General features: G+C 44.3%; 1 protein-coding gene across 4 annotated transcripts in view; it reads left to right on the forward strand.

The window, feature by feature from the left end:
- The first annotated feature begins 5,809 nt into the window (after positions 1-5,809).
- Positions 5,810-12,466, forward strand: part of TPK1 (thiamin pyrophosphokinase 1) — a 314,358-nt gene continuing 307,701 nt past the window's right edge. Inside the window, exon 1 of one of the 4 annotated variants that reach the window (XR_011149067.1) lies at positions 5,810-6,157. Coding sequence is in view for 3 of the 4 variants with exons in the window: in XM_069007750.1 (XP_068863851.1) it covers positions 6,115-6,157 (43 nt within the window). In the remaining variant the exon portion in view is untranslated. The remainder of the gene's footprint in view (positions 6,158-12,466) is intronic. The other 3 variants (XM_069007750.1, XM_069007742.1, XM_069007743.1) reach the window with 3 other exon arrangements.

Below are 12,466 nucleotides of genomic sequence, written 5' to 3' on the forward strand. Positions count from 1 at the left end.
AATTGTTCCTACTTCTTAACTCTTCTTGTGCTGCCAGGTCACTGCAGCAAAGGCCTCCCAAGGAATTCCTCGCCAGGTTAGCCAAACAGCTTGCCTATCATCTCAAGAATCCACAGTCTCCTGAAATCATGAAGTCAAGAATATAATCATAGGTATTAGCCTGCACAATCTCTGCTTACTGTTGTCCATAGTGTCTTGACAGCAGCTGATTTGATGCAAATGTTATTTCTAAAAGTTATCACTTCAATACACAATCCTCTTTCCAAAGTTTACCTTTCATCCATCTTCATGACAGAATATTGTTGATTATCATAATAAATCTTCTCAATTTGTATAGAATTGATTCTTAAACAAATGCCATCTGTCTATTCATTAGTAATACAAATTCATTTCTATTTGGCTGTTGATCTCAGGTTGATTTAAAAATATGGGTATACCTCACTGATGCCATCATATAGATGAGGCGACAAAGGCATAGAATGCCATGAGCTAGATCTCTCAAAGCTAAGTTAATTCCTAGGACATTATATACACTAGAGACTATGGATTCATGGGGTTTGTTTCTGTCTACACATGCCAGTAGTAGAGAGTGGATTAAAACTCAGGTCTTCCGAATGCAGTGTCCTGCCTGGTGAGCCACAGGATTATTTCACTATTTTCTTCTGCTTTACTGTGTGGCCTAAAATAATTCATAAATAATTCTCCAGTCTTCTGTATACCACTACAGAAACAGATTGCACTTAACATTACATTTTTTGAGTTTCATAATGTCTTCAGGACTTGAAACAAATGTGAAGTTGGCTCTATTAACTGTTATAGGACCTGGACTTAATGCGTATATGTGTTAGATTCTGTCTGCCTCTGTCTGCAGGTTTGGGGTTTTTTTCCCTCGATGACTGTACCTTTCAAATCGGTGTTTGAGTTTGAGAAGGTTGTGAGGACTTCAATTGTTGGCACAGGAGAACTGCAAAGATATCATGTCTATAATAAAGCATCTCATTTATCTACTGATGCCTGCGCTTTTTGAATTATCAAGCACTTAGGGATGTACAGACAATCAGACAGCTGAGTTAGCTAAACATTCTCAACCTTATTATTCTGCATAAATGCTGGAAGAGGTACCAGGATGAACCATCCCAGCCTGCTGGTTTTAACTCTGGATTCACTTTAGTATAAAGCTAAGCTGTGGAGAGAAGGAGAAAGTATTCTTAACATTTACATGTCACATGAATCCTGATTGCCACCCTTGCACAAACTGTTCTGTTTCAGCAATAAAACTGGAGTAGTTGGAGGAACAAATGCCCACTGCTTTACAAGCAGCTTGTTTTAGACATCACCCAAGAGGGACCTCTGGAGGTACTTGGGTAGCTTTGGTTCTACATACCTTCTAATCAAAAGGCTTCAGATGCCAATTACTGAAATCTGCCACAGCCTTAGAACAGAGCCCAAAGTACTTTCAGTTGAGCACCGAGATAGGATACTTGTTTTGGCGAAAAATGGAAGAAGGAAGGGGGCAAAAAATGAAGCATTAAATGATGATGTCTGGCATCACCACACCTATTTGACTTTCATCTGGGAGAGAGGCATCATGCTGTGTATACTAGAGACATGTCCTACCATTTTGCTGGACAAAGTCCCTAAATACCTCTAAACCTTTCAGTCGCAACTAGATTAGTCTATCTGAAAGAAGGAAAATAAATTCTGAAAGCAACTAATGCTACTATAAGTTAGCCTCAGCAGTGTATCTGTACCGGGATATACAGAGATTGATCAGCCTAAGGAAGAACAGCAAACACTGCAGGCTTTAGCCCTGGTGTATAAATCCCCTTGCAATTCGAATTCCCTTTTGTTCCTTGCTAAGTCCCAGGAGATGTTATGAGTAAATAAAAGCTGCTGCCCTCCTAATCACCCTTCAACCCTTCCCACCTGATCAGTATTAGTGGTGCTGAAGAGCAGTGCCAGTAATGTCATAACTGTGCTCCACAGAAGCTGCCCAACTGACGGCTTCTCAGCATAGTTTTCCTAAAGAAGAGAAAGCTATCTGGAGTCTGACAGGAATAAGCTTTTACATATATAAATGTATATAGTAATATATATAAACTGCAGTTTCTCCCTGTGCAGTCCAGCCATCAAGTCTATACAAACTTAAAGGATAGTATCTCAGATGAGAGGCATGACTGGCTGCTTAGTTACCAGAGGAGGTCTAAAAGGTCTGTACACTCCCTCAACCTTTCCTGCCTGTCATTCTGAAACTTTCTCTGTCAGTCCCATCTGTCACTCAGAACTACATCTGCTTGCCTGTTTATTTTCTCACTTAGGGTTGAGGTCACTTGCCCTCCTTTTAGCTAATCAGAGGAGACAGTAGCAATCAAAGCACAGTATCAGTGCTCCGGAGATGTCTTTTTTGAATAGCCTCTCTGTATGTTCTTCTGCAAATCTTGCAAAGTAATGTAGACAAATACAACCAGAGGAAAAGAACAGGGGAAAAGGTTTGGTTTGAGATCCAGCTAGAGGAAAACAGTATTGCTGAATCTATAAGCTACCTGGAAAAAACCAGGTGTAATATTTACTGAGGAATTTCTCATGTGTGACAGGAAAAAAGCATCACCAAGTTTATTAAATGGTAGCCTTTCACAGGAAAATTCAATGGATATCCCTGCACAGATGTAAAGTGCAAAAAGGAGTTGAAAGTGCTTATTTTTCAAAAAAGCAAATCAGCCTCCTGACTGCTCAGTGTTCTTAAGGGACCATCCATAAGACAACATGCCAGTCTGCATGGAGTTATTAATTTTGCTCTGTACACTTCCTCTACTAGATACCTTTGTTAGGCTCTGATAAACAGTATTAAATAGCTGTCAGGTCCTGCCTTCAAAATCAGTGCATTATAGCATCTGCTAAAGTTATTCCTGTGGAATTGATTCTAAAAAATACTGTGGATGAGCGATTTGTATCTGAAGGAAAGAGCAGTGAAAGACAGACTGAGTTCAGGGAGAGAAAGCATGTCTGACTTGTTTGCCCTTTGCCTAATTGTGGAGTGGGCTGGCAGTTTGCCTTACTTTGCAGACCCTTGCACATCTTGAAAGGATTTAAAGCCTGTTCTCTCAAGACCAATTTCTCTTTGCAATGCTATTGTGATGAATCATGCATTACTATGATTAGCAGAGAGAGGTACAATTACTTTTTTTGCAGCCGTAGCAGGCAAAGGATTGCCTGGAAGCCCAGATGTGACAGAGGTAGAAAAAGTATCCTGTGAGATATGAAGAGAATGGAGAGATGGAAATTGTTGCATGTACAGTAAAAAAAAAAAAAAAAGTACAAAAAATAGTTGAAGAGGGGAACAGGAGGAGAAAGACTTGTAAATGAATACTACCAGGAACAGGGCCCTGACTGAATTGGACCTTCCCTCCAAGCAAATATGACTTTTCTCATGCATAAGAAGCTGCTTATCAGCAACTATTTGTAGCAGATGGTACTCCCCTCAAGAGTGAATTAAAAAAAAAATAAAATAATGACAGAGACACTGAAAGATACTGAAGAACAAAAATAAGCTATCCTGGAGAAGGTTTAATAATATTACAGTTAGAAAGTGCCTGTCAAAATTGAAAGGAAGCAGGGTGAGGAGACCAAGTGGAAGAGAAGATAATTAAGAGGAGGAGAGCATTGGCCAGCTGCATGGCAGTCCCCACATGGTCTCCTTTCTTGGAAAGGACAGCAAGCTGCTTCTTCCTAATGCTGGTTGTTTTTAACCTGCTTGAAGGACACTGAGATGATACCAAAATCCTGAGAGCCTTTGAAATTCAAGTTCTTGATGGAGAGGGAATAAAATTTTAAATGACACAAAAGGGAAAGAAGACATTTTTTATTTCTATAGTGTACAAAATAGTAATCTTTTGGTGTCCTTAATATATTTTCCTTGTTTCCCAATAATCTCGCATTTCTCTCATTGTCAAGGCATGAACGCTTCCAATACTTCTAAATTTCTATCAGTCTTTGTAGACCAAAATTGCTTATAAAAAGTAATCTCTTATAGGTGTCAGGGCAGCTTGTCTGAAATGTCCAAAGCAAAGGTTTAGTGCTTGCACCATTAAAACCAAAGGTGCATCTACAATCAATGTGGTAGCCACAGAAGCCTGGAATAGTATGGGTTGGAATGGACCTTCAAGGTCATCTAGACCATTTCAATCCTCCTTTCGTGGGCAGAGACACCTTTCACTAGACCAGGTTGAGCAGAGCCCCATCCAGCGTGGCCTCGAGCACTGCCGGGGATGGGGATCCACAGCTTCTCTGGGCAACCTGTTCCAGGTGCCCCCACCACACGGAACGTGTTTGTAATACCCAATCTAAACCTGCCCTCTTTCAGTTTGGAGCCACTCCCCCATGTCCTAAAAACGTGGCCCAGCCTCCCTCACCACGGAAGTCACTTAAGTCGTGTTGATGTGAATCTCAGACTCTAACAGGGTGGGCTGAGTAGCGGGACTGGCATATTGGTCCCATTTCCCTCCGACTTGACTGGAAATCCTCACTGACAGGCAATCACAGAATCAGTCGGTTGGGAAATACCCCTGTGACCATCCAGCCCATGGACCCCGCTCACACTTTCTCCAAATGCCTCTAGAAGGAGACCTCGTCCTCCCGTCTCGTCCCACCCGGCGGTGCACGGCACACCCGAGCAAGGCGGCGCAGCGGTTCCGTGCGGGGCTCTGCGGACCTTCCAAGCCGCACTGCCGGGGCGGCGGACGGACGGACGGGACGGACGGGACGGAGGGAAGAAGGGAAGAAAGGGAGGAGGAAGACATGGAGGGTAGGACTGGCGCTCCTCTGCTGCCCTCTGCTGCGGGGCCCCTCGCCGCTCCGCTGCGCTGCGTTCCCTCCGAGCTCCCGGGGGAGCCGCCGTGCCAGGACAGCTCCGTGCAGCGAGGAGACGGGAACGGCGCTGGCAACTCCTGATGCGAGGAGATGCCCGCCCTGTCCCTGATGGAGCGGCCGGAGACGGGTACCTGTACGGACAAAGGCCGGTCCAGAAGGTGGAAACACATTATTGACACACTTGAGGGGTCAAAACTTGCCCCCCTGTGCTCCCAGAGCAAACTTAAAATTTGGCAGTGTTGTCCATTTTATGCCTGAAGATGATAAACGCCCCAATTAAGAGTTGTGAACGAGAAGAAACCATGTATTTAACAAGTTTTGTGATGTTATTGAAATGATACTCATTGAAACTTAAGCTGCACCTACGAATGCCGCATTATTCTGGGCGAGCTGGAAGGGCACAGGTGGCACCGGCACGGCGCGGACCCGCGGGGACAGCAGAGCCGGGATGCTGGGCTGCCAGCCCTCCGGTGCGGCTTTCCCTGCATCCCGGGGGTGGTGGCACACAGGCTGCATGCGAGGGTATGAGCACTCGTGGTAGAGTTTTTATTTCTCTTCAGTTTCGATGGGCTGACAGCGATTTGAGGGCTTTGACTCCGAACGAACCGCTCGGTAGAGCCCCGCAGGTGCCCGCCGCGAGGCGGCCCTTCCCGGTCTCCCACAGCGTCGCTGTGCCGCGGTCGGCACTGCTCAGGTGCCCAGAGAGGCCGAGCGCGCCTTCGCTCGCTCCCTGTCCCTTCCCGTGTGCTCCTCTCCCCGTCCTTTTCCCTTCCCTGCTCTCTTCCCTCTCCCGCCTCAGAGCGCGCACGGGCGCCGCAGGGGGCGGGGCTGTCCCTTAGCCCCGCCCTCTCCGCCGAGACCCCATAGGCCGCCGCCGTTGCCAATCAACGTGTCCCGCCTTTCCTCCCCGGTGCTGAATCCACTGCCGAGCAACGGATTGCGGCGGCCATCGATTCCCTCGGCTTGCCCTGCCGCCCCCCTCCCACGCACATCCCGGTGCCGGTGCCAGTCCCGGGGGATGTAGGCGGACGCGCGGCCGAAGGTGCCCGGGCAGCGCCGCCGCCACGTCACCCGGCGCGGCCGCCTATCGCCTGCAAGGGCGGGCGCAGCAGCCTCCGCGGCTGTGTGGCTGCAGGCGTCCCTCGGGGAGACCGGGAAGGGGCACGGCTGCTCCCCGCGTGCCCCCCCGCCGGCGGTCCCGCCCGGCTCTCCGTGCCTTTAGCGTGTGCCTGCCCGTCCCGCGGGGCCATGGAGCACGCGTTCACGCCGCTGGAATGCCTCCTGCCCGCCGGTACGGTACCTCCTGTCCTGGCCCCGCCGCGCCGGGCGGCGGAGGGAGGGGAGCGGGGCGGCCGCGCCTCCCGCCCGGCCCTGCTTCCCGCAGCCCCGGCGAGCCCCGCGCCGGCCCCGCTGCGGAAACACCGCGGTGCGTCTGCCGCGCTCAGGCTGAGGTTTGGGCTAAGTGCAGCGGTTTGGTACCGTGTTAACACCCTCTGGAGTTCAAAATTGGCATTTAAACCCCAACCCCTTCGGGTACTTTCCGTTTGCTGCCACCGTTTTCTCGGCTTGGCCGGGAAGAGCGCTCCGGTCAAGCGTGTTCGTCCCGTATCTCCTGTCTGTTTCCTAGGTCTAGGGTTCCCTGGCCTTGGCATCCATCCCCCGTGTGCCATTGGTTTCCCGCCTCCTGCCCATTTGCTGTGCCCTGGAGCCACCCTTGCACTTTTGCCCTTCAGTACTGCACAGCAAAGCTTTGAGGGTTGTTTTCGGGATTTTCTTGGGGTTTCCCAAGCTGTCCAACTGTGTTGTGGTTTTAGGTATTATTTTTGAGATCTGAGAGATGAGCTTTATTGATATACATCATTAACCTTACTATGCGTCTAGAGGATGGAGCACCTGTAATAAGCACAGACTGATCCAAGTGGCTTGTGCACTGTTTGGGATAGGCACCTCTTCTTCACTCTGTGTTTGCAGTGCCTAATTCAATAGGGTCCAATTTGCTATTCGATGATACTGTTATAAACAGTAAATATTTCTTTCTTTCAAAAATGTGATTTTAAAGCTGCATAAAAATCATTTTGGCATAGCAGCTGAATTCTAACTTACACTGCTCTTTTATGCTCTCTCTGGCACAGAGACCAGATGCTGCATTGAGGTATATGTTGTTATTTATTTACTAGTAAGACCTATAGGAAGGGCAGAGTTTAACAGAATGCACACGTCTAACAATTAAATACATTTTTACAGCTAGCAGTTTAAGAGCATGTTTAAACTCATTCCACTGTGATACATATTTCTTTTTATGTCATGCTTTGCTCTGGTTCTTTAAAACTTCTTCAGGATATGTTCAAAACTAATAACGGGTAAAGCTGCACTCAAGGTATTCCTGCCAGAAATGTGTATTTGTCGCTGTGTGTATGTGTTCTTTGAGACACACTGTTGCTTTGGGTGGAAAGAGGGAATGAGATGTAGGTGAGATTTTAACAGGTGGATTTTGATTCATTGTGACGTGATGTCCTCTTATATACAATAAGCGATTACTAAGTTTGTAATAAGGCCAAACAAAATGCTACCGTAAGAAGTTGATAAGAGGACTGGAGCACTTGCCCTGCAAGGACAGGCTGAGAAAAGTGGGCTGCTCCACCTGGAGAAGAGGTTGCTGTGAGGTTGTGTGAAGTCCTCATAGCAACTGCCCAGTATCTGAAGGGGGCCTACAGGGAAGCTGGAGAAGGACTCTCCGTCAGAGATAGTGATAGGACAGGGAGTAATGGGCTCAAATTCAAAGAGGGGAAATTTAGGTTAGATATTAGGAAGACATTCTTTACTGGGAGGGTGGTGAGACACTGGAATAGGCTGCCCAGGGAGACTGTGAATGTCCCAACCCTGACACTATTAAAGGCCAGGTTGGATAAGGCCTTGAGCAACCTGATTGAGTGGGTGATGTCCCTATCCATGGCAGGGAAGTTGGAACTAGATGATCTTTAAGGTCCGTTCCAACCCCTTAACGTTTTATGATTCTATGAATTCATCCCTGTGGAAGTACAGGCATTGCTGTTTGTATTATACGATAGTTGCCTTTGATAGACATTGTATGATGCTAGGGCTAACATATGTGCTCAGTTTCCAGGAGTTGCCTGTTCTTTTCTTTTTCTTTGGTTATGTCCAGTTGGATTTGAAAATTTGGGATATTTGTTCAGTTTTCTCGTGACCCACAGCCTTCTCATTTCAGAGGCTCCAGCTGGATGCAAAGAAGCCTGCTTCTCTGAAAAAATGTCTGCTACTTGCCTACAAATCAGTTGGTTATACAGGCAGTGCCTATAAAATGCATGGTGGTACTTCATCAAGATCCTTGTCATCATTACAGACATTCATTACCAGCATTACCAATTGAATTAGCCTTCTCAAAGTATTCAAGGCTGACCAGATTTATTTGCCAATTCTACCTTTAAGTTCTGGTATCCCACTTGGGGAACTCAGAAACAAGGTTTTCAAAATTAGATAGGTAAAATGAGCCTCCCAGTTTCTTCTGGAGGAAGTACCTACCAGTAACTCCTCCATCTGTTTGCTTCATTGGGATAGGTATTTAAGTGTCCAAATAATATAGAGCTAATCAATGAAGAACATGGCACTTTTTAGAAGCTAAACACGAGCTTACAAAATAAACCCTTGTGAGGCTGTTGAAGCAGTATGTACCTTGCCCCTTTCCCTCAATACTGTAAATAATATAATGTATAGCAGTGTTTGACTGTATTTATGGTGGGGACATTGGGAAAAATTTGTCAGAAATGTTTGAAGATTATTAATTACTTTGTTTCTCTTTTTGAAATTGTTGAGAAGTTATGCTGTTATTTATACAGAGTGGAGTAAAACACTCCCAGATTTTAGAACATTGTAATATTAGATACCTGAATTGGAAGTTCAGGGCCATTAATGCCTTGGTAATTTTAGTCAGTGTAGTTAGAGCGAGTTCTCGGGTTGTACATCTCTCTCAATCGCACCTGATTGATGTTCAAGTAGTAGATATTTGAGAACTGCTGTGCTAACTGGTATGCTCAGGGCCTTTGAACATTATTCAGTCAAACAGCTGGAGCACAGTTGAAAATCACCATGCTGCAGTCAGAACACCATGCTGTGGATTTTAGCACTGTTGATTTGCTTAATGTAGTTCAGAATAGGTAACAAGATAGAATTCAAAGTGGGATTGAGTCTAAACTGGTGTCTTGCACACTGAAATATATTTTCATTTCCTCATGGAATGAAACCTTTAAAAAGGCTCACAGAAGGCTCCACCACGAAGACCTGTGTGTATGCTGTGTGAAAGGGTCAGGCAGAAGCTTCACAGGGCAAAGCTGTTGTAGAAGGCTCATAATGATGTCACACTACAGCCTGTGAATTCATGTCAAGAGTAGCTTTGTTTATTCTGGAGCATCCTTTGATAAACTCGACATTTCCCTCCTGCTGTGTATACCCTTTTCTTGCACTGTCATTGCCTCCTGCTGCTTGTCCCAGACTGTGCTGCAGGAACTTCTGCAGAGAGACAAGTGTTTCTATTCATTATTTTAATACCATGAACTTTGGGAGCTGAGTGTGCTGTGCTTGTGGCTGCTTAAACAGGGGAAGTACTGTAGCATCCTCTAATAAGGTTGCCCCTGAATACCACTTGAGATTTTGAGAAGGGCAGAGTGCCAGTTTGTTAGGCTGTATTTTCTCACAGGGAACGTTTTACATTGCCTGCCACAGCAGGGCCTGGATTCTCGCTCATCTCCAGGTGTGATTAATGATTCCTTGCCTTACACAGTCCCTAAAGTGCAGCTCAGTATTGGTTTTATCAAGTGGAGTGATGCAGAAGGAGGACATCTTCCTTAGTTTATAATCCAGCAGGTCCCAATATGAGTGTCTTGCGTTGTAGAGGTGGAGGGGCTGCAAAGAAACAGCAGATGTTATCCCTCTGCTCTCTTCTGTGCCTTGCAGAGGGTATGTTGGAGCTGAGCTTGCTCTGAGTGACAGGGAGCCTGTGCTAACAGTGAGAGTTGATTTCCCTGTCCCCACTTCTCCATGCTCCAAGTCAAATGCACTGCTGAACTATGCCGTGTTGAGAGCTGGTGGTTAAGATTTGGTTTGTTCAGAAGTGGGTGTGTTGTCTTTATCTCACTGAAGCAAGGTCATCTATATGCCATGAGAGACAGATCCACAACACGTAGGGCAAAGACTGCTTCAGAATTTCAGAGAAAATATATAGTTATCTCTTTGTGCAAAGGGACTATAAAATTCTGCATTGAATTTAAAGCAAAGAGAACAAGAGGAAACAACAATACGCTCTGAATGCTCTTCCATCATTCTGCAACCTTGATTGTCTCTTGCTTTACTATGTGTCTTCTCCTCAAAATGTTACTGACTGTAAACGAGTTACCTCTGGAAGGATTGTATCACCATATTCCTTTTAAGTGCCTGGGGCTTGAACTTCTTCCATAATGTTCCCTTTTATTTGACACTATGGATTCAAAGTTATTTTGTGAAACAGTGACACATTTGCCATTCAGTGAATGACCTCCAGCCTGGTACAAGTGCCAATGGCTATTTAAATATCCCTTTACTAGAGCTCAACATGGTCTCTATGATGCATTATCTTGCAATCTAATTCACAAAATTCTGTGTTGGAAATTAAGACAGTTATGGGGTTAGGAAATCAACGTGATGGTCCCTGTTAGTTCCTGAATATTAAAGGTATATGGAAAAGGTGTGGAGTCCCAAACTACTGGGTAGCTCTGCAGTTTTGCAGGATTTGTGCCACTGCTGTTGGGTCAGACTAGTGAAGTTTTCAGGTGAATCAGGTCATTTGAAAGCTGTCACTGAGTTCACCTAAACTGAAAAAATGTTAGCAGGGGTGTCAGTTCTTTTAAGACTATTACTGGCATTCCATAATGAAATTAGGAAGCGCTTCCAATATGGCTATTATCTTGTTAACTTAAATGGTTTCAAAAAGCTTTTTTTTTTCTGTGAATGTTGCTGACCTGCTCCTGTTCTTCATTTCATTTTAGTAGCAACACTATTCATCTCGCCTAGTTACCTGAAACTCATTAGTTTGTTTTTGAAGTAGCTGTTAATATTCAGTCTCAGACCCTGCTGCTTGCTAATCTGCTTTGCTGGGTCAGCATTTGTTTTGTTATTGTATTGATTACTTACAGGTGCATTTATGAGTGAAGTATTACAGGCAGAATTGCACTTAAAAGAAGTATTCATTGTTAACTTCACCACTTTCTGTTAGATCTTTGCTTTCACACATTGAAAGCTTTTGGAGTTCTTTATCCTTTTTTTTTTTAATGCTTTATATGCAGATGTGTTACTTGGAATGGGGTAACAAAGCATCTTTAACCATTTTAAGACTGCACTTTTAACCATTGGAACTACTAGGACAATGAATAGACATTTACTTATTTTACTTATTTTTGTACACACGCACAGGGCCTCCTTTTGAAACATGTTGACTTCAGTTGCTGTTTATGTGGATGGTGGATCCTTACCGTGTGCAGTGTCAGTGCACTGATAGTTCCATATCTTGCAGTCTTGAACAGGGCATAGCTCTCTTTTGAGTGGGAATATGATGGTGGAGGGGTCTAAGGTCATCTCAAAAAACACAAAAAGCAGGGGAAAAAAATAACAACCCAAAAACTAAACCAAAAATCCACCTCCAAAAACCCCACAATAAAGCATCCTAACAAAAAGAACCCCAAACTAAGAAAAAAAAAACTTCAAGATCCCAGTGAGTATAAGAGCAATAATGATGTTACTGGAATTTCTGAGACAAAAACTCACATTCATTACTGCTTGCCCAGATAGTAAAGCACCTGGATAAATTAAATTCCTTTTGGAAGGTCTTGTTATTTTCCATCAGCTGAGGCTTAAAGCTTGGAAATACACTAGCTTATCTCCTGTAGTCTTTTTTTTCCCCTCATCTCTTTTTTTTTTTTTTTTCTTTTTCTTCGCCTGTGATTTAACACCAGATAAGGAGGTGGGAAATACACTTGTTCCAGTCATCAAATGTTCATGTTGTTTGTATCCAATTAAATGTGTGGAGGACTGCTGAAAACCATTCAAACTTGTTAGTGTTTAAAGAGAGAAGTATTAGTCTTAAGAAGGTGCAGGAAGTCAAAGAGAATACTGAACGTTCAACTTTCATTTCTCCTCTGCTGTATTCACTTGCATGTCTCTGATCAGCCCTTAAAACACTGTAACAGTTTCACAGCACCTTTAGCATTATGCTGTATCTCAAATCTGCATATATATAAAAGCTAGTTTTACTTTCTGGAACTGGAAAACAGAAGAGGCTTTGTTTGTTTTTTTTTTTCCTGTTTACAAGCTCATCTAAGTCTGATTTATGGAGAAATTGAATATGAAGCATAGAAATGAAGTACTTTATTTACACAGGAGAAAACCTAACACAGGTAGGTTTCAGATTTTTCGAGATCCAAAATAACAAATCCCAGGCATCCTTGTGGATTTGCTTTATAAGAACATCCCGAGATATTAATCAAAGCTTAATCTATACAGAAAATAGCAGCATCAAGAGTAAAACCTAAAATCAAAGTCTTAAAAAAAGAAAACT

This window comes from Aphelocoma coerulescens, chromosome 2, assembly GCF_041296385.1.
Source record: "Aphelocoma coerulescens isolate FSJ_1873_10779 chromosome 2, UR_Acoe_1.0, whole genome shotgun sequence".
NCBI classification, from domain to species: Eukaryota; Metazoa; Chordata; class Aves; order Passeriformes; family Corvidae; genus Aphelocoma; species Aphelocoma coerulescens.